The 22,909-nt window shown below is 35.8% G+C and overlaps 1 protein-coding gene across 6 annotated transcripts in view; it reads right to left on the minus strand.

The window, feature by feature from the left end:
* NALCN (sodium leak channel, non-selective) overlaps positions 1-22,909 on the minus strand; it is a 229,756-nt gene that overhangs the window by 176,365 nt on the left and 30,482 nt on the right. For 4 of the 6 annotated variants that reach the window (XM_014873352.2, XM_088159879.1, XM_088159877.1 and 1 more), the window contains exons 5-7: positions 21,398-21,537; positions 20,454-20,582; positions 1,375-1,529 (exon numbers count right to left, since the gene is read on the minus strand). In XM_014873352.2, the coding sequence (XP_014728838.1) occupies positions 1,375-1,529; positions 20,454-20,582; positions 21,398-21,537 (424 nt within the window). Of the gene's footprint in view, positions 1-1,374; positions 1,530-20,453; positions 20,583-21,397; positions 21,538-22,909 lie in introns of those variants that run through there. The other 2 variants (XM_088159880.1, XM_088159881.1) reach the window with 2 other exon arrangements.

Raw genomic sequence — 22,909 nt, forward strand, 5'->3', positions numbered from 1 at the left:
TTAATTATTTGGTACCAAAGAGTACTTGTAGCAGGACTCTGACACTTCCTTGTAACTCTCTGGCTCATTATGTATATCCAGAAACCTGAATATTCAGGAAACAACTGAAGCAATTTCAGCTGCAAAGACTTTCAACACTCCAAAAAACTTTTTTAAATCCAGTCGTTAAACCTCTTCATTACCTCCAAATTCAGCTGAGGCCAGGATAACAGTCTGGAGCTCAAGCCAGAAAAATGAAAAAAAAAAACAAAACCAAAACAAACCTTATCAGAGTCAAAATGATGCATCAGAAAGAATTCAGCCTGTGGGTATGCTCTATCATCCGAAGATACTTTCCTACCCGTTCCGAAATGAAAATTTACAGCTGCAGGCTCCTGTTGGACCTTTGTCTGCTCAATAAATGTGAAATTACCACAAGGTTCTGACAGAGTAACTGCCTATTTTCCATTTGGATGTGCATCTTACCACAGCTGCCCATGTTCCTTCCACCTTTCCTGTTTTTGTGTTCTACATTTAATTCCTCATGGGGATGGCACAATACATTGCAGCTGTCAGAGAAAACATTCTCCTGGTAACTGCAGCGTTTTGCACAGAACACAAATTGCACCTGTATTGTTGCACCTGTTTCTAGCCTTCTGAGTGTTGATACATTCTTGTTACACTTTCTCATACTCTTTCAGATACACAGTGGATTGTTTTGCATTCCTCTTTGGAGGAAGTGAGCACTGATTGACATATTTTGATGAACCAGTGGAGTCAAGAGGTCTCATCATCACTGTCCAATCCATGCTCATTGTTAGATTTCCATAAATAGTCATATTATGTAAATAAAGAGATCTTTTGCTGCTCGACCAACTTGGAGTCAGGTGTGTGAATCTCTCTCTCTCTCTCTCTCTCTCTGTGTGTGTGTCACAATGACCACACTATTGCAAAATCTGCTTGACTCTCAACAATTTTTCTGGCTGATGTTTTGACTTACACAGTTTGGATCAAGATTGCTACAGATACATGATATCATTTTTTCTCCCATCTTCTCCTTAGTAACAAGATGATTATCAAGGTAATTCTGGATTGTTTTATGGGAATTACTACTAAAATTAGACAAACAGAAGGGATTTTATGCTCTAAAATGAATCAAAAATAAAACAGAAATTAGTCATCGCATTTGCATACTGGTGATGATCAACAGTTGACTCCTTATAAAGACACTGTTTTAAAGTTTTCTTTAAATCCTGGGATCCCAGGCAATGTAAAAACGTATCATAACTGCAAAGCACTTGATGTTTTTTCAGCACAGACATGAACTACCTGTTCCATTCATTTCAAAAACATTTTTAAATGGATACTGAAATGGATTTTACCAGTAGGACAGACCTATCTCATTAAAGCCACTGTAGCCCAGCTCTTGCCTGCTTAGTCCCAGATCTTCAAGGTCCATGCATTTAAATCCAGGTGGGCACTGGTACCCTTCTTCTAGCTCTCTGGAACAGTGGGTGTCTGGGATAGCTAAATTATTCCAGGTTACATTTCTGTGGAAAATACAAAATTAAGTTGTTACATAAACTCAGTCCATAGCAAAACTAAATATTTGAAAGTGAGAGGACTAAAGTGAAATGTTCATCAGCTGTTATTTTTACTATCTGATGTTCTTTGGTATACACTATTTTCATTAATTAAGCACTTACTGTAAAGGGCAAGCTAACACACTCCTAGAACTTCATCCTTATGGAATGACAGCACAAATACTACCAGCAGAAATTTCATACTAATGCCTAGAGACTCCATAAAAATGGCAACTCTCCAAGAAATGGAAGAGTTAACATTCAGCTGCTCCAATTGCTCTTTAATGCAATTTAAAGACAATGTTCCAGGCTCCTTTGCAGATCCTGAGAGTGTGTTCAACTGCAGTCAGTCCTATGACTTTGACTTACAAAGGCATTACCTGTGCTTGCTTTGACACTCCTTAAAAGGATCCTTGTGGATAACTTGCTAGTCACCAGAATATGCATTCAGCTTGTTGTAACTTGGTCAAGACAGGTTTCCACCACAGATCAAGGATCACAGGAAAGAAGTCAAACCACTACATGTGTAGTGCAATTAGTATCTAGGCACTGCTGTGACTGAAACTGATCTAACTTACTTTTAGGTCAGTCCAGTAATGATTTGGTAGAAGAGGTGAAAAAATTTGAACTGGTTTGAATTGGATCAAGGTGATCTATATAATTGAAAGAAACATTTTAAAATAGAAAGATCATGAGACAAGGGCCAGTGCCCCAACACAATGTCACAGTGCTGGCCATTTTTTTACTGTTCTCAGAGGCTGAGCATCACTTGTTTTCCCAGTTTCTCTGGCAGCTGTGGTTGAGCTGCTGGAGATTTTGTCACACTGGGCCACAATGGGAATTTAGGTAGGCCCAGCGCTAAGGGCCATAGAAGCTGAAAGGAGAGGGAGGACAAGTTTGTGGCTCTCTGTTCTATTCAATCCATGCCTGTGGCATGCACACATAAATATGGATTATCTAAGTACTCCCTAACTTTGGGAGGGAGAAGCTCAGGCAGTTGGTTCCCCCTAATCACTTACAGTGCCCAGTTAATAATCACAATGCACAATCATTTGTCACAGAGTGACCAGCCCATTTTCCCAGAAGCAGTTCAGTTAAGAGGTAACCTTAGCAAACCACACCCTCCACCCTGAGCAGGTCCCTGCCAAGGTCCAAATAAGGCTCCAACTCTGCTGAATGAGCACACAGTTAAGCAACAACTGTTTTTCTCCCTGCTTGTATTCTCTCATCCAGCATATGAAAATCCTGATTTTTGGTCCAGTCCTAGAGCAATTTCAAATCAGACATGAAAAGCTAATCACAGTGAGTTCTGTGAGGTCTGAGAAAAAAAAAACAGTTAGTGGAATTTTCCATTCATGTTCATGTTGATTTTGACTTCCTGGTTACAGCATAGACTTTTGACATTAAAAAACCCAAAATGAATTGCTGAAAGTTACTAAAAATGTTGTAGTATTCACTCTGTTATCCTGAGGCATCAGTCACTGTCTTAAAATATATATTTTTAAATTGTCTTGCTTTCCACAGAAAAAGAGAAACTTTTCAGCCTGCCCTTTAATATAATTAGTATCTTATTGTTCTTCTGAAAGTCCTTTTCCTTCAATCTAAGTCACAGATACATTTTGACAACTAAACTGGGTGAATAGAAGCTTTAATGACTTTATTTTTATTGCTTTTATGCACTGCATGGAATAGCATTACATTATTTGAAATCTGTCAGTGTGAAACCAAAACATCCTACAGAATTTTTCCTAGGCAATTATAAATGCAGATAAATAACAGTTGTGGCATCTATCCTGTAGTAATTTCTTTATGATACCAGAGAGACATATATAGCTGCATGGATGTACACACAGACATGTACAGTTCCAGATGGAGTTTTAAAGAATACTGAAATTTAGCAATGTGTATAACTAAAAAGACAGCTAGATACACAAGCATATGTGTATTTGTTCCACATTTGCAAACATGCTCAGCACATGTCACTCAAGTATTTAAAAATTAATCTGTTCACCCTAATGCTTTTAAACTAGAAGATGTTAATTCATACCCAATTGCATTCTTTACGTTAGATTTATGATACTGCCATCCAAAAGCCATTATCATATATAGGATTAATATAAAACAATATTTTACATATATTTTTAGAAACTAAAATTAATTCATTAGCTCAGGCAGATTCAGAACCCCAGCTACTGGTAGCTAATGAATTACACATCATGGCTTGCATTAGAAAATCCCTCAAATCCCAAGAGGCCAGCAGCATGAGGGCATTTTATTAAAAGCATTTCTGGCTCTCAATCACTGCAATGAAAAGCATTCATTTAAGTGCTTCATTTAAACTTAGCTTTTTTTTTTTTTTCTTCAGAAGGAGCTTAAATAAAAAAAATAAAATCTGTGCACTGAATATTATTTAGGCTAAAAATGAAGAGTCTCTGCTTATAGTACCTGTTCAGATACAGGCCTTTTTGAATCACTGTCACTTGGCAAGTTGTGTTCTGCCTCAAGACAGTAAATAAGCATAGACTAGTACACATGTACTAGAGAATATTAGATATCTAGAAGTGGCTAGAATATCACCAGACGTTTTCAATATAAGATGATTTAAATTTTATTCCTTCATAGGTCATACTCAATATCAATTAAATACTGAGATACTGATTCAGCACATAACTAGTTTTAAGCATCTCAAAAGTTCAATTAGGCAATGTGCTTAAATGCCTTGCTGAAAGGGTGCCTGGATAAATTTATGAACAAGAAATAATTCATCCCAACAGACCAACAATATTTCTATGCAGAGTATTCAGTGTCTGTGGAGTGCAGCATCAACCCAACAGGCGAGCTGAGAAATTAGTTCTCCACAGGAATGCCAAGGATGTAGAAAGAGATAATTCACTCCACTCCACTCCACTTGATAGGCATCCTTCAATAACAAGATTGTTGCATAAGACATAGGACTGTTACTCTGACATGTTTTTAAGTGCCTGAAGAATGTTATGATTACATACATATGTACACCACAGGAAGGACCTGAATTGATGTCTCTTGTGAGTACAGTGCCTGTTTTCCATGGCATCTGTTACAAAACTGGTCCACAATGTGCTCATGTGAGAACAATCCCTCTTTTAGCACCTTCTCATTATTAGGGGAGTTCTTCAAAGAAGGGTTTTCACACCTTAAGAGACAAATTACTGTGGTAGCTTCTAGCTTCCTGTTTTCTGCTAGCCTTTCTCTGCTGAAAATAGAGATGGAGAGGAAAAAAAGGGATTTTTTAAATTATTCTGGTATTCTATTCATTTTCTAAGATATCACCAGAAAGCCATTCAAAATTAGAAAGCTTCTTGTGTAGTTTCCAGATCCAGAAAATCTAAAAAAAAAACCAACCAAAACAAAACCCAAGTAGTATACTTATTGATAAGGTAATAAAAATATCAAAATGCTTGATTAGGTAAAGACTGTATAAATAATAAGTAAAAATGACTTAACTGGAGCTGAAGGATTTTCTGTCTTTGTTAAAAGTAACTCTATGTCTGTCCCAGTAAAAAACAGGCACTGCCCAGCTGCTTACTGGAGAGCTACTGCATGTTAAAAATACCATAGCAGACATTAAAAAAATGGCTAGTAGATCATGAAGCAAATAAGTAGCAATTGTGCAGCTCCCAAAGAGGGAGCAATACCTTAACAGGGCTCAGAGGAATTGGCACTGTGTTCTGTGCTATCCATTTTCATTAGAGACTTGGGGGACCCTATGAACCCAGCTTCATCAAAATCACACCAAGCATAAGATGAAGGATAACAAAAACCTTTGACAACAGAGAAAGATTATGCAGTTCTGAAGATTTTAAAGGTTACTCTCAATAACCGCGACTTAATGTCAAGCAATGAATTCAGAAAGTGATAGAACCTAAACACAAAATGGACACTGCTGTATAGAAAGTACTAATACAGAATAATGATTTTTCCTTTAGATATCAAGAATTACAGTTTTTTATTCTGCTAGACGTTTAACTCTGAACATACAATTCTGGAAAAAAAAATCCATTCCTGTATGTTTCAGAAGAGATGCTTCTGATTTGCCATATTGCCAGAACACAAGGGAAAAGCACCAAGCTAGTGAGACTCTAAATAAATCTTAAAATAAATAAATCCAGAAAACTCCATGGTACACAGAAGTTGTTCCTGAAGCTCAAATTAAATGGATACTGGGTGAGTCAGGATCTCTCAATAAATGCTTTCTGATGAAGTAATACTGTGTTTCTACATTGACTTTAGACAAGTTATCTGATGAATATTAATACACTGCTCTCTTACATATATAGGTCAATGACATCTAATTAATTTGTCTTTATTCTGAAAATCAGGATGATTACTACTATGAAACAACTTCCCTGCACCATTCAACACAATTATTATAAAGCTTTAAATTTTATCTACTATCAGGATTTTATGAAATGAAATGTAATTTACAAGCTGACTTCATAGTGGGAAAGCAAGGTCAGCTGTGTCATGAGCATTCTGTTTTTAATAATGTTTTGGAGCCCTTTTTGAAATAATAAAATATAAAAGCAAAATATATATAGATGTGTATTAATGGTAGTGGAACCTCACAGGTCACAAATCTGATATAGCAAATGCTAATTTCTAGGGTAGCAAATAAAAACTTATATTTTACAAATATATTTCTAATTCACTGAATCATGCAAAAGAACAGATTTTCACACCAAATACAGAATAAGTTGTTTAGTCACCAACACTTCACATTCTAGATTTAAAGCTCTCTCCCACAACTGAGTCCATGCAAATAGCCAAAATTTATACCTCAGTTTTATTTTCCTCACACTGATTACTGGTGCCTTGGGGATGCCTCATGGTAGCCCTCAACATTTAGATACTGATCTAGGAGGTTCCAGGTCTCTGAGTGCCCTGAGTCCTACTTGAGCATCTTGGATACATCAGTAACAGCAAATGCCTGCCTATGAGTAAGTGCATCAAGTTTAAAACCCTTCAAGTTAAAAAAAAAGAAGACACTTCCTATGATCAGCCAAGTCATCAGCCTTAGTTTGTTTTCCCCTGTACCTCCAGCCAGTTATAGAGCACATAACCTTGTTCTCCAACCAAAAGACTTTCCTTAAGGAAGAGAATTTACAGAGATTAAAAAAAAAATACTCATGGCACAACTATAATTAATGGCTGTAATTTTATACCAATAAAAATGAGAAAATCTGATTATGATTCTTATGACAATATTATACAGAAACATTGTGCAGAAGGGAAGTTTTAAATTACTTTTCTAATTAGAACTTAGCCTCTTAAAAGCTCAGATAGTTCATGGCAATTGCTATACACCTGATGATAGCATTAGGTAGTAAAATATATTAGAATTTTTATTTAGTATTCCAAGTTACATTTGTTTTCAGCAACTCTGGGAACTTGAAAGATAGGAAGCCTAGAGGGAAAATTGCTTGCTTTTTACCTGATTCCTTACAAAAAGTAAAATGGTGAAAGGTTAAAGTTTATTTGTTGCGTAGTGACCACGAAAACATCCTAAGCACCTAGGCAAATTTCCTTTGCTTTTTCTTTTTATATGTGTCTCTTATTCCCAAAGCCATATCTTAATTCTTAGTGTGCTCATGCAATCAAGTCCTTTTCTCCTTCTCCTTTTCCTTCTCTAAGTGGGAAACTGAACATATAACTACAGTTAAGAGATGGCCTAGACTACTTCCTTACACTAGTGATCTTTTTACAGGCCTACCAACAGTAGCAGCTGCTCCTGCACAGTTGTTAGAATAATAATAACATTGTGCTATAATAATTTTAACAACTTTGTTTCTATCATTAAGTTTTATGTTTACCATTTTCATAATTATTACCCCATTATGACTTCAGCTTAACAAGGACAATATTAAATAAATCACTGATATTGATATTTCTAAAATTTGCAGTAGTTTATCATTATGATTTGGCATAATTTTTTCAACGTGCACTCACTGTGAGTAAAATTTCCTGTCAACTGTAGTCAGATACATATGTAATTGTTAACTTCAGTGAAATGGCACCATGCTGCAATTGCGTTCTACTGATACACCTTCTAATTTCTGTAGAAAGAGATGGCAACTTAGAACCATGCTGCTGCTGGAGTCATTACAGGTTCTAGAGAATCCAGTAACTGTCATCCAAAATCACTGGTGAAAGTGGAAGAAATTTCAGAGGGTACCTCTCTGGTTTAAGGGCTACAGATTTGCTTAGGCATAATTCTTCCTCTGATATTTTATAATCTTAGCATTCCCGAGGGTCATTTTTAGATGATATGTTATAAAGTCACATGTACCATACTTTCAGACCCAGTTTTCTGTTTTTAACCAAACAAAAAAATCTGTGTTATCTTTTAAACTGTAAGTGCGAAAACTTCATCCATATTTAATATTTCTCATAATTATATCTGTAATTATAACTATAAAGCTTTCACCTCTTTCTAGTAAGACTGTCTCATATCTATTCATTACTTTTATCACATTAAAAGATAAGATAGGCCATGCTTAAGGACTCATGGCTTTATAAACAACAAACACAAAGCTTAAGCTTTGGCAACATTCCATATTTCACATTTTAGCTTGGCAAACACAGATTCTACTAATCAAGAATTAGTAACTGAAGAGAATATCAGACAGCATCTGCTAGGGATAATTATATTCAAATCAACAAGCCCAAATAACTGAGGGCATCTCTTCCATTAATTTTTAATAAATCTTGAAATAGCAGGGAAATTCCGGAAGAATGCTAATGTGCCATTAATTTTTAAAGAACAAGCAGCCCAACTGCTTAGGCTGACATCAAACAAGACAAAAGAAAAATCGAGCCGATAAAAAAGTCTAATTAGTAAAGAGTAAAGAATATTAATGCAATAAATGGTAGCCGGAATGGATTTAGAGAAAATAATTCTCATTATAGTAACCTGATTTTTGTAAGATTAGAGATTTGTCAAATAAAATTGCCTAGCTTGGACTTTGTAAAGCAATTCATTCAGTAACACATGACTGATTAAAAAGTTGGCACTATATAATATCAATAAAGCACCAGCTAAATGGACTGAAAACTGATTAACTGACATGTCAAAAAAATACTTGCCAGTGAAATGATCACCATGATCTACCAGAATCAATGAGGGAAAACATATAAAATTAAGGATAGAAACATAAATAACAATAAGAACAAGGCATTATGACAAGTTATCAGAATTACTTGGTTAGCTTGATCAAACAACCCAAAATGTGCTTTAATATAGCCAGATGCAAAGTTATAATGGCAGGATCACTGAAAGCAAATCTTATGGCCTGCAGCCTAGGGATTAAAAGGGATAAGAGGATGGAAATACTGTGTTATAGAAGGTGCCACATAAAATTTTGAGATGAGGGGATATAACAAGGCATCCTCTCATATTGGTACAAATAACATCATGGCAAGAAAAAAACTGCTTCCCCAGACTGTACACACAAAAGCAATAATGAATTAATGTTCCTCTCTGTATGAAATTCATACAAATTATGATCAATATTACATACATATTTTTGATCACATTTTAGTATTTTAAAACAAGGAAGTCATAGAAGAAAATTAATATGACTGAAGAATGAAAAATAAATATGACACTGAAAAAATAGAATATGACAGAAAAATATGAATATGACAGGTGGTTTGCAGTAAAAGACCTAAAGAGCTAAATAATGTTAGTTTATTAAAAAGCATACTGAAAGGTGCTTCAATTGTTGTAAGTGGATTCACACAGAGAAAATACTAGGAATTAAGGCTCTGTGTAATCTGGCATAAAAAAGTATAATAAGAATAGAAAGCTAGCAGTTGAAGCCAGACAAATTAACTTTTTTTTAACAGTGAAATGTTTTTTGTAAGAAACAAAAAGTCCCCTTGCTTATGACTGTTTTCTGCAAACCGGTCAAGAATAGATACACACCTAGGAGACACACTGGAGTCAGACACAAGCTATAAGGTGTCATAGAAGGGAAACAAATTGAAGACTAGATGATCAATAGTTACTTCTAATTTTAAATTCAATATATAGATACTGTAATATTTTACTACCGCTAATATATTTTCTTTCATTAATTTTTCCCAATGTAAATGATCTTTTAAATATCTTGCAATTCAGTTTAGAACTTTTATTCACTAACATCTCTCTACTTTCAGGCTTGGGGCTTTTTTTGCCAGTTTTCATAATCTTGTAGTATCTAAGTTGGAGTCTGTGCATGGAACTTGGATATTCTTACTTTGTTTTACCAATTTTAGAAGACGAAAATTACTTACATGTTTATTCAACAAATTAAGAAAAGTAATGGTCTTATGCACTTTCTTCTTCTGCCCATATTCAGTAATAAGGCATCATTACATTGGACTGCCTAGTACATGTGGCAATACTGAGTAAACTTTGGTTTGATTTTGATTGTAGTATTCTTTTCATTTCACATAGGATCCAAAAATGTACCTTTGATCTTCCTTCTGTTGCTACTCACTGCACAGGAATTTTGAACAGATTAAATCACTGACCTTATCTCACACTTTAGGGTGCAAAAGTTCAAAGATCCAACACCTCTTCCCTGAACCCCTAGAAGGACCTGCACAAGTAAAGACAGCTCTGATGTCCTGACTTACCCCACCTCATTTCAGGCAATGAAGACAGAGAGAAATGCATCTCCAGAGGTTCAAGGTCAGTGGGTTCATCCACACTCCTGAGGCACCTTTCTCTCTTTGACAGCCAGAGAGGAAATTCAGGGCATTTAGGTTCCTAGCACAGGTGCTAACATCAAAGTCAGATGATTCTGTCCTAATGGCTGATCATTTATGTTACACAAAGGCAATAGTGTCATTGCCCAAATGAAAACAGGATGGTTGCAGCTGCTCAACAAATTTGACAAGCCATTGGTTTGATCACTTGTTACTGGCATTAGAAGAAATTAAATTCAACTTACTCAACCATTACCCTTCAAAGTAACAAAGTCATGGAAGTTCACCACAGAAAAGTAAGTAAAAGAATAAATATTTCCTAAGGACAGTGCTGAAATGTACATGCAGGCACTAGAAAGAAACGCTCGGAAAATAAAATTTCAAAAGTTCCAGTATGCATTTGTTTATAAAGTAGCATGCACAAACAGTACTATTTTGAGATTTCATCAAATTCCACATGACATAACAACTCTATGACACCCCATTTTTCTGACTGCAACAATAAGTCACGACAGAGCTGAATTCAAATGGAAATTTCATTATATGTATGCTAATGCAAAACTTGTTTCAGAGGAATAAAAAGAAAATGAATTAATGGCATTTACACAGTGAAGGAGGCTGTCACTCTAAGTCCTTAATATACAAGAAATAAACAGGAAGAGTTAAAATCAAATCCAGCTAGCTTGCATGAATCTGCATGTTACTGAGGTATATTAAATTAGACTTATTTAAAAGTTAAAGTGATCTCATACATATATATAGCACTATTATAATCCAATACAATATTTATTTATAGAATTTAAAAGAAAGAGTAAAAAACACCTCTCTTCTTTTTTAAATTGCAAAGTTATAAACTGAAATGTATGAAACAATCTAAGCTGAAGACTGTATCTAAGTTGATTTTAAAGCACGTTCAGCACCACTTCAAAAAAACCCTAAGGTTACGCATCAGATTTCTCTGGATGAAATACAGAAAAATATCATCTAAGGTGTTGTCTAACCACTATAGGGAAAACACAAGGCCAATAATCTGCACTGTAGGATTTGAAAATCCCAAGATTGAAGTTCATCTGGGAATTACTTCCATCAAATCTTACAAGCACTTTTGGATGCCTGATCCATAAAGCAGGGTTAGCTACAACCAATGAGTGGAGAAGGTTTTCCTGACTCTTTCTTTGGACCACTGCACCATGCAGTTTTATCCCACTAGACCTTTTCCTTAGGCACCAGACAGGGTGATCTTCAGCATGATAAAAACATACTGCCCTAAATCCAAATCTGAACTACATGTAAAACCGACTGCTTCCTAAAGGTTGTGTTGCAAAGTGTCAAGACCATATACAGGATGCCTTCATCAAATGCATTTACACACACCAGCCACAAATATCTAAATGGCACATGATGTGACAGCCCAGCAGAAGGGGCTGCTATCACTGAGCACCTAAGAAAAAATTTTCAACATCATCCAGCAAGCTTGAAAAGGAAACTATTTAGCATTTGGTGACTGGCCATCTGACGGGGCCCATCTGCCAAACCTCTCACTTTACCCGAGAGAAAGCACATTGGTATATCCATTTGATAGTATGACTGGTACTCAAAGTAGGCAGGAACACTGGATTGCTGTTTTATCAGGTGAAAGGGCTTCTCTGCCAGGGTATTACAGATAGAAGTATCATTAGAATACACAGCTGCAGACTTATGGTAAGGTCAAATAACTTTTTCAGGGATCTAAAACATTGCTGGGTTTCCATGAGACCCAAATGTAAAAATCTCAAATTGGTCTAGCCTTCAAGTCTACAGCCTACCTCCTGCTCTACAGAAAAATTAAATGAGGCATTGACAGTCTGTAACCAAAGCTTTGGCCTCAAATAGCAGCTGAAAAGCCTCTCATAAACCCTTCTCATAAACCTGCCAGGTAAAAGGTGTACAATAAGTTGGTTTGGATTGTAGTTTTAATACTGCCACTGGGCAGTACTTTTACAATACTTTTTTAATACTGGCCATGACAATCAAGAAAAGAGGCAGACAGCACAAAAGGCTAAACTGTAACAGGTAATGATGTTCCTGCAGCCTTGGCAGGCGCCCCTAATAAGGAGAAGGCAAGAGGATGCTAAGCCTTTATTTGAGGCAAACTGGAGATGAAGACAAGGAGCTGAAAGGAAGAAAGTGGCAGTGATATACGAATTTGTGAAGAAAACTGGTCAAATCACACATCAGTGATCCCAGCACAGCCTGCTATAACCGGGACAGAAGGTTGGCAAGTATTTTAGGCACTGGAAAAGAGTGAATATGGTATGCATTTGTGTCAAGTACAAACAGTGTAGTTCACTGAGTATAAAGGCAGGTCTTCTACACTAAGGAGTGACATTGGATTTGGGGGCTTTTACTGAAATTTATTAAAATCTCTTCTATCTTACATGAGAGAGAGAGCAGGGGAGTGAGGAACCAACTACATAAGCGGCTGAAAAAGCAGTGATAAGGATAGGAGATGTATGTAAAGATTGAGTAGAAACATATTTTATGTAATTGGAACACCAAAATTAATAATAGCACCTCTGATAGTAAAAATCATGTTTGGTGGGAGGTTTAGACATTCCATGTTGGGGTAGGATGAAAAATGAAGCTGGAACTTTGATGAATAGGCTTTCACCTAAGCTGGTACACAAAGGAGAGAAAACAATAAAAAAGTGTAGGAAGCCACTCTCTCGCTTCTGTCCTAATGTACAATAGCTCTGCATCCAATCCTCCTCACTTCTAATGTGTCTCCCTTTAAAAGAGATACAGCAAAGGCAACTAGCTCTTCAGATACCCAGAATAACAATACCTGACCTTTTGCTATATGAAGAAGGACCATATAAAATCACAGAAAAATAAGGTTGGATACGAACACTCAACAGGACATTAAATATAGTTCTCTGCCTCGGTCTGTTTCTACTTTCCCCAAGAGAAGTTCCCACAGCCTGTTTTAAAGATGTCAGTGAAAGGATTGAAACTGGGAGCCTCTCTAAGAAATAGACAGGTGCAACTTCATCCCTATCACTGCAAACTTTTTTCCTAATATCCTAACATGAAATTTTCATCCTGAAATGTCTTACATGTACTTCTTATTCTACTGTATTACAGAGACCAGATTCCTTTACTCAGTGCAATAGTGCTTATCCATGCAAAACCTGTATTATGTCCACTACTTTTTGAAAGTTAGAAAACTGCTGAACACTCTTTATCAGCTCTGTTCTCTCTCTATATATGTCTCCTTTAGACTTTCTCCAGACGATGCCTCTATGTTAGAAGATACTACAATTTTACATTTTTACAAGAGCAGAGTACTGTTGATCTCTGTTCCTCCATTATGCTTCTAAATCACTTTATGAAGAACTACCTTTTCCCCGTCACTCACTATGCTGTATTTGTACAGCTGGTTTTTCCTAACTGCAGTAAATTGTTAATGCTGCCTTTCACCCAACTTTTCAGATCACGTCTTCAGCTTTTCAAGACCACTTTCATTCTAATCTTGCCTTCTGAAATATGTGCAGTCCCTCCCAACCTCACATCATCCTCAGTGCAATAAGTGTATTCTATGTGCCACCATGAAGGGTATTAATGAAACTCCAAAAAGCACATGAAGACTTATGTGGATCCCCATTCTTTCTGTTCTGACATTAGTAGCATCTCACTGAGCCTGGTTTTTAAGCAGTTTTGGACCTATTCTTTGACTATTTTCACCTTAACCATGTTTCTCCTGCCAGCTTACAAAAATGTCCTGTGAGGCTGCTACAAACCCTTTCTAAACTGAAGAAATATGACATCCACTACTCTCCAATTCACATGGCTGTTATGCTGCCACAGGCAATTATACTTGTTTGACATGGTTTATCCTTTAGAAATCCGTATTAGCTCCTACTCACTTCCTTGTTTTCTTCCAACTGCTTACAAAATTTTTGTTTGTTTATTCACCACAGAATTCTTTCAGGGAAAGAAGTTAAGCTTACAGTATTCCAGACATAATTCCCTGTTTTTTCTTGTCCTGTCTCCTTCCTCCTTTCTTAAGCTTCTACTGTTTTCCTGCCTTCCACCCACCCTCCACAAGTTCTCAGAACCAATAAAATATCTGAGATGATAGCTTCAGTCTGCTCACAAATATCTCAGGATGGATGAACATTCCAGAATTTCCCAGGCCTTACTGAATTGCATTAATCCAAAGGACTGGGAGAGGAATCAAATTTAGGCATCACATTCAGCTTCCAGAAAACAATATGAAACTGAAAGTAGTCACCTGGTATTCAAAACACTGTATGAAATAGATCAGCCATAGAAAGAGATCTGAAACATCATGAAAACAGATCTCTTAAAATTCTTTCTCAGTACTCCTAATAAATACTTGCACATTTATTGCATAGCATTTCAAGGTTAAATTAGATGTAGTGCTCAGTGATAACTGCTATTTAACCTATGAATGTCAGGACTTCCACAGCCTTCTGTATTAGTTGCCTGGCTTCCTCTTGCAATATAAAGAACAGAACTTTCCTAGCTTCCTTTATATTTAAGAAATCAAACACTACCCAATAACCCACCAGGCAGATTCAGTGGAGATCACTCTTGGGATTCCGTTTTTCTGGGGATGTATGGTCTTTCCCTCAATTTTGTGATACACTGGAGGATATTCTGACTTCTGGCATCCTGGACTCATGCAGGTTTCCATGGAAAGCTCAGTACTCACCAAACCTTATTTCTGTACAGCAATTATCAGGTAAAAATCTTGTGGCTCAATATAAAACTTTCCCTACAGCAAAAAGGAGATTAGATAGATATATTATTCAAATTCTTGTATTTACAGTGAGCCAATTTCCCAATAATCTTTAAAATCCACTCCAGTTTACTCAAAAGGACTTATTCTCAAAAAAAAATCTCATAAAGATTGACAGGCTGAGAAGAATTTCAATCAACTTTGATGTCTGCACTGAGACAGAGAATTGTGTAAACTTAAATGGCCCCAAATCTTAATACAGAATGTCATTACTGAGCCACCAGGAGCTGAGGTAATTGGGTTCTCAGCATTCTATCCTAGACCATGGCTAAAAGGTCACCTTTTTGTTTAAAACTGAGCTGGATAAACAAAAACAGTGTAAAATCTGTGTTAAATGAATCAACAGTGTAATTAGTTTGGGTAACTATCTGTATAACAATTCTAACAAGAAATAGGATTTCTGCTCAGAAAACACATGCCTTCTGAAAGTGACAAAAGCCCAGCTCCTGGAGGCTCTTCCCTCTGAGCACCAGAGGAAAGGTCACCACATCAGCACTCTCATCCATTCTTCTGACATGATTCCATTTAAACTGAATTACTTCCCTTTTTGACTGATCCTGTATTTTAATTTATTTTAGTTGGGGTTTAAATAACATCAGGCCTGGAAAAGTAAAATTTTTTTCCATTACTCTTGTCCCTGAGGAGTTTATACTAGAGACATGCTACCAGTAAGAGAGATTGTGAATAAATCCCAAAGAGAATATTAAAGCAGATCTGATTGTTCACTAAAATCAAGAAATTAATGTGGTCTGTTAAAGAAGTCCTGTTACATTGATTTTTCAAGCTTGGGCTTTGATTTCATCCCTTTCTCAGAAACCTGATTACTCATCCTTACTTTTCCACTGCTGATGTAAGACAGTATCTCAAATTCTTTTTGTTCTTTTTAATCATATTTATTTCCTCTATTAGATATTGTGGTGAACTTTCAGCTTCAGTGTCTTTGAAGCTGTTTTCTGACATTTTCATGGCCTATCCATAGTCAGATGGAAAGATGACCAGGAGCCTCTTAGATCTTTCCATTACTTGTAATTATCTTTCTTAGCTGTTTTCCTGGGCATCTCCTGCTTTAACAAGAAACTTTGCAAAGAAGGATTTTAAATTGACTGCCATGGTGACAAGGCAGCTGGGTCTATAGAAATATTCAGCCTATACCTTATCAAAAGTGTTAAAAAAAGGCACCTTAAAGAATGACTTTGGGAAAATAAATAGGTAAGTACTACGATCTATAGCAGTTAATCACATTAGCTCTTTCTCTTTTGATGAGGCTTCATTTCCCTTAGCTCCAGTGCAGACTGAGATTTACAAAAGGAAAATTTATTGATGTGGAATATATCTAAATAATACATATAAATTTTATATTTATATAATATATAAATATATATTATATATATATTATATATATATAATGTATATATTATATATATTATATAGATTATATAGATTATATAGATTATATATATATTTTATAGATATATCTTTGTATTTATATAAAGATCATGCATTTGGAATTATTCTTGTGTAGTCAAATATACCTTGGGAGTAAAAATAAAGAAAGCACTAAGTAGCTACAGCAATGACTTGGAAAAAATTTCTCTTATGCTGTGTGAAAGTACCTTTTGTATACTAGAAGTTACCAACAGTAAATTACAGTAGATCTGGGAATGCAACCTTATTTTCACCTTATATTGTTTATCTCTGAAATTAACCTCAGATATAACAAAAAAACCCCACAAAATACCCTGTCAAACTGTTCATAATATATAGATTTATGAAGATAATTGGATTATATATAGATTACATTTCAAACATACCATCTTTTAAGCAAGTAAAGAACATCCATTCTATGGAAATCCACATAATACACCAATTCTTGACAGAAAAAGATATATTGGCTGGAGATATCATCAGGAAAAAGTTTTTACACCATAGTTGAACAAAGATAAGTCATAATCACGAGGAAATAGACTAATAAAATTGTCTAAGAAGAAGACAATGTTCCTTATAGGGAAGACATTTGTAAGGATCAAAGAAAAAAAAGACTTATCAAACAACAGGAATAAACTTTTCAGCCTTTGTAAGCAAGTCAGATTCTGCTGATTTCTCAGACAGAACGAAAACCCAGACTGTGGTTAGCTCACTTCAGTATTTTTGTTTGTCAGAGTTAACATCAGAAAATGACTGAGGAGGTGGAGAGACAGGAGGTCAGGCAGTGTGGGCATTGAGAAGATTGGAAAGATAAAAGAACTTGCAGCAGTCAAAGAGGCAGTAAGTGTCTGATGAGGATACCCTGTCCTTTCAAAAAAAAAGAATAGAATGGAAGATTTTAAGACACCATTTTCAAAAGAAATTTGACTCCCTCATAATAATAATTCATAAGGCTGTAGACTTAAGAGTGATGTCTAAAACGTCAGAAATAGATGAAGTCTTGACCACAAAAACAAGATTTTACCCTTCCTGCTTACCATGGAGTTCTGCATAATAAGAGGCAAATCACTTAAAATTAAAGTTCTCACAGGTGGTCGCTAATTGGATGCTTTTCATTTTTCTAATCTTGACTTGGGAGCCTGGAATCTGTTTTGAAAAAGTATTGAAAATTTACAGCTGTGGCTCATTAAAGACAGAAGTTATTTAAGGACAAGTACAGCCAACTTTGGCCACTCTCCATTGCCTGGAACTAAGCCACCTGAAACAGAGAGACAGACAGACAGACTCAACCTCTGAGAGGAATGTTTAACCCTCATTATAAAATTGAGAAACTGAACCTCAAAGACAAAAGTAAAATTTGGCAAGGCAATTTTTATACTTTTGTGCTCTACTACATCCCATCTAATAAACTTTCCTGGATTCAGAAGTGACATGTCCCCTTCTTTCTAAGTATATTTTGGACAGGTATCTGTCCATATTGTTCTCTTTTTGCACCAGAACTGTTATTTCTTTCTCTGTATTTATTTTCCTAGCCCACGGTGGGAATTATAAATTCTGGAGTTAACTCCAGGAAGGTCAGCCCTGACTTGCATGAAGAAGGCACACCCTAACTCCAACCTGAGCTTCTGCACTACATTCCTCAAAATTTTCAAAAACAAATACGTGAAGGTCTTCACAACATAAAATTATGAATACTACAGACAAGGAGAGGGAAATAGTATTTTCAGAGTAGGAATGAGCAGTATGCCAAAACTGAGGTGTATATCCACATATCAACAAGAAAGAAAAAAGTATGTTGTTCTTTGGAGGAGCACCATTCATCAGAATAATTGGAGGAACACTTTCAGGGAAAAAAGTGGTGTCCAATGTAACTGTACTCATCATACACAATCATAGGAGCCATTTAAAATTATAAGTCTGGTCTGGAGATAGAAAAAGTGATTAAATGCTTGCTGAAGGTGCCTATCTCAGGTACCTTAAAATAAATTAGATTTCTAATATTTGTACAGCTAAAACATATACTTGATGATATTAAAAGAAAAAGGAGTTAAGCCTAGATATTCAGCCTCAGGTCTAAAATTTCCTTAGTTCTGCATATTTGTCTTTTCCAGCTTTAACCCTATCTAGGCAGGTTTTAAATTTTATTTTACACACTGGATATTTGTCCCTTTTAAGGTTTTCCAGTAATCCAGCCATTCAAAAACCTAAAATCAAAGGATTTCTGTATACCATTTAAAAATAAATAATAATGCCTTATTCAGAGAGCAACCCAATACATGTAGAAAAAATTACTCAAAATTTTTACAGGCAAGACCAAAGTTAAAAACTTAAATTTCCATATGGCAAATATTATTACGTCACATTTCATCTTTTTCTGCTGATTTTAAGGAAAAATTATATTCAGTGACACAAGCAATTACATGATGCCCAATCTTTCCTGTGTTGGGTATTCCACCCGCTTTTTCAAACAACATTCTCTAACTCACAAAACTGCAGACCTTCTCATTACCACAAGCAAATTTTTTACAAAGCATTATTTTCCCCATATCTACAGGAAACTGTCAAAAAATCTGTGTGGTAAAGATATTCTCTTAAAAAAGAAAGGAATAGTTAGAATGAAAGAACTCAAATGCATGAAGTATACAAAGATCAGCTCCATATTTTACTATATTATTGATTAAATAATCAGGAAAATGTATCAAATTTTTTTTTAATTAAAAAAAAATACCATATTTTGGTATTTGGTCAAGCATATTCTCAAATAATTTTACAACCTTTTTTGTATCTGCCACTTCTAATTTTATATTTGATAGTTTTTAGGTTCTAGTTTAGAAAAAGCTTTAATACAGAGTTTTGAAATCATCAGACATTTTATTTAGCTCACGAGCAGATTAAGTGGTGTTTTGCTTTCTTACAATGCTTACTCTGTTAATTTTATTTTCTGACAAATTCAATACAGGAATAAAAGCATCCAATTTTGACTAAAACAAAGGCCACAACTCCAGAGCCAACATCTCCCTATCCAAAGGAACAGGATCCAAAGGAGCAGGGAATAAACAAATAAACAGATGCAATAGAGTCGCACAATGTGATGGTACTCAAGGACACAGTCAAGTCCTTAATTTAACAGGACAGGTAAGTATATTACCTGTGATTTTATGAGCCATCTCAGTGATTCAAGAGGCTATACTGTACTTCGAGGTAATCTTGTGGTTAAGCAGATGTTGAATCAAGAACATGACATATGCTCAATTACCAGCATAAAATATTTATCATCAGAATTTTGCAAAGGCTGGGAAAAAAAGGGTCTTCGAATCTGACCATCAGGTCCCAAAGAATTCTTATATCTGAGATACTGAAAGAGGCTGCCAAGAGAGGTGGTGGATGTCCCATCCCTGGAAACATGCAAGGTCAGGTTGGACAGGGGCGCTGAGCAACCTGATCTAGTTCATGTCTCTGCTGATTGCAGGGAGGCTGGACTAGATGACCATTAAAGGTCCCTTCCAGCCCAAACTACTCCATGGTTCTATGACTCTAGGGATTTTTTAGCTCTGGCCTCATAAAAAGACATCCTTGGAAAAGACAGAAGAGTGCAAAATCTGATGAACCATCAGTGACCCAGGTCAGCCTCAAGTGGCAATAGTCCCCTCTGCTTTCCTGCTCTGTCACCTCCCTGCCCCACCCAACATACACAGTCACTCAGCCCCCTAAATCAGACTGTAACCTAATGCCACAAATTGTAATCTCTGTCACAGTTAACATTTGTATTTTTCATAATTCTTACTATTTTTGTTTCCTCAATTTGCCTTAGTGTATTTTGATGGATTGCTTTTTAATCTATTAAGTCCATTTTACACCTACTGATGCCAACTAAAATAAAACATACACAATGAAAGAACAGGCCCGTGTCATGCCTGCACAGGTGAACTCACCCTGGCTGCGTGTCATCAGTCACACAATGATATGTAAAAGTTCCAAACATCTGCACTCCCAGGATCCCATACAGGAGAAGAAAGAACAGAAGGAAAATTGAAACGCTCCATATCTGCTCTCCAGAACGCCTGGAAAAAGATAAACAGGTCACTGAAAGCACAGGCAATGTGACGCCTCCTCTGAAGGGATCTAGAATAGAAAATATTTTCATGCAAAGAGAGAATTATTTCATCCTGCAGAAAACTTGTCCTTAAAACTGTTCTCTCACTTTGTGCACAAATAGAAAAGGGGGCTGTGATTTTTTTTCTAAACCCCTAAGTTAGGGTAATTAAACCAGCTGAAAACTGCAAAGGGTGAAAAAAAATACCGAAATAAAGTGCATAAAATCTGACTTTTGTAAAATAGTATTTAATGACTCATACAGAAAAGATACGGTGATGAAATAATCTTGATACCAAATAAAGACCAAAAAACTCTTTCACATTACTATGACATTTTTTTGCCATTACATGCTGTACAAGCACACTTACATGTGTTTGTTTGCATCTCTATATACACAGCAATACGTGCACACTCATAACTGGAATGGTCAGGGCATGTGCTCATGTACTGTTGTTTACAAATATAACCCTATTTAGGGTATTCACCTTGATTATTAAACGTCCATATTAACAGAACAGAATTTACTGCCATTGGTTGAAAATTGCTGGCTACAGTTATTAGCAAAATACTTTAAAATTTATTTAAACATTTGAAATTTCTGATCATTTTCTATAAAACTTGATGATTCCTTAAATATGGAAAATAGCAAGAATTTTTTAGCCAGAAGTGAAATTCAGGAGGAAAATGGCCATTAAGCATGAAGGGTCATTGACTGACTACAGTCAGTCTTCTAAGTCAAAACTGAAATAAGCTCTGCTATTTTTCAAACAGCCTTACTTACTTCAAGATATTTGTTATCCTAGTTCTTGGCAGCTCAAAACGAAAATATATTCGGAATGCTCGAATCATAATGAGTGGTCGTGGAATCCGTAACATGCCCCAAGGTGACATTTGGTCAACTATTTCAGCTATTTCAAATACCTAAAAAGAAAAGAATTAGTAGTTTGTCCTGATGACCCTGTTCTGCACCTGTGTTCACTTCCAGAACTTTTGAAAGTATTAATACTACACTTCTTTTAAATTTTCATTTTCAATCTTTGCTTATTTTACAGTTTATTTCTATCACACTTTTTTAAAAGAAAAGTCTTTGTGAATACTTTAATTCACTTCTAAATTACCCTAATGAAATTCACAAAATATACTCTGCCCATGTTCATAATATTTGAGTCTCAAACAACTCAAGAAGAATGTGCAAGCTTGTGTCAGCTGCCTATTTCTGTGCTAGTCCTACTCAACATGTTTCTCACAACATTGCTAGAAGTGATTAATATATTTCCAATATGAAAATCAGTAACTGTTAACATTGCACAGCACTAAGGTTTTCACAGCACTATGCTATAAAAGTATATGTACACAGGCTGCCTAATGAGTTGTAACATGACTATAAATTCTCCATTTAATTCCAAGTGCATGACAAAACTGTACATCATCTTCTCCTAGACTCCACTTTCAATATAAATTTCCGCTAAGGCACAGAACAGGGAATCATTTCCTCAATACACTGGCAGGTTATTCACTCAATAAAGAATATTTAGCTGAATGATTGGGTGCAAATGTCTTGTTTTAATCCTTGTCTCTCACTCTTGGAGAGTAACTGCTTGATTTAATGCTTGCTCAAAGTACTAAGAAAATGGAGGGGGAACCTGGCAATGTATAAACTGGGTAATGTACAGTTCTTATCTGCAACAATCAACCTTCATTCTGCATGTGTACAAGGTGTACCAAAGTCTCCCCTGTGTAAAAAGCAGAAAATTACAAGGTGTTTTAAATTTGTCAGAAATTTTATAAGTGTCTAACAGCAATCACTACAGAACTTTTACAATCCTTATGCTATTGTAAGCTCAATGTCAGAGTTTTCAACCTGTTCTTACCCAGAAAACCTGGTACAGTTAAGGACCAACGGATTTGCAGGACAAAATTTCACCTATACGTTAACACTGTAATTTTTTGCAATATATCCAAGTTTCTCTCTTTATAAAAAATTATCAAATAATTTCCAAATATTTTGGGCTTTTTTCATTGTGCTTTAACATGAATTCTGGAAAATATTTTGTGAGGTATGAGTGATACTGCATGAAACCACTCCACCCACTATATCATTACAACTACAGAATGGCAAACATCTACCATTGGAATAATTCTCCCTTTAGGTGCCTGAGCTAGTCACCATGGCACCCTACTAGACTCACTGGAAGGAAATGAGCACAACTGTCATGTGGAGGAGGAAAGAAACACCTCTCTGAAGATCCTCTTTCTCCTTCTGACTGCACAGGATTTATGTTAACAAACTTCA

Source organism: Sturnus vulgaris, chromosome 2 (genome assembly GCF_052056855.1).
Source record: "Sturnus vulgaris isolate bStuVul1 chromosome 2, bStuVul1.hap1, whole genome shotgun sequence".
In the NCBI taxonomy this organism is placed as follows: Eukaryota; Metazoa; Chordata; class Aves; order Passeriformes; family Sturnidae; genus Sturnus; species Sturnus vulgaris.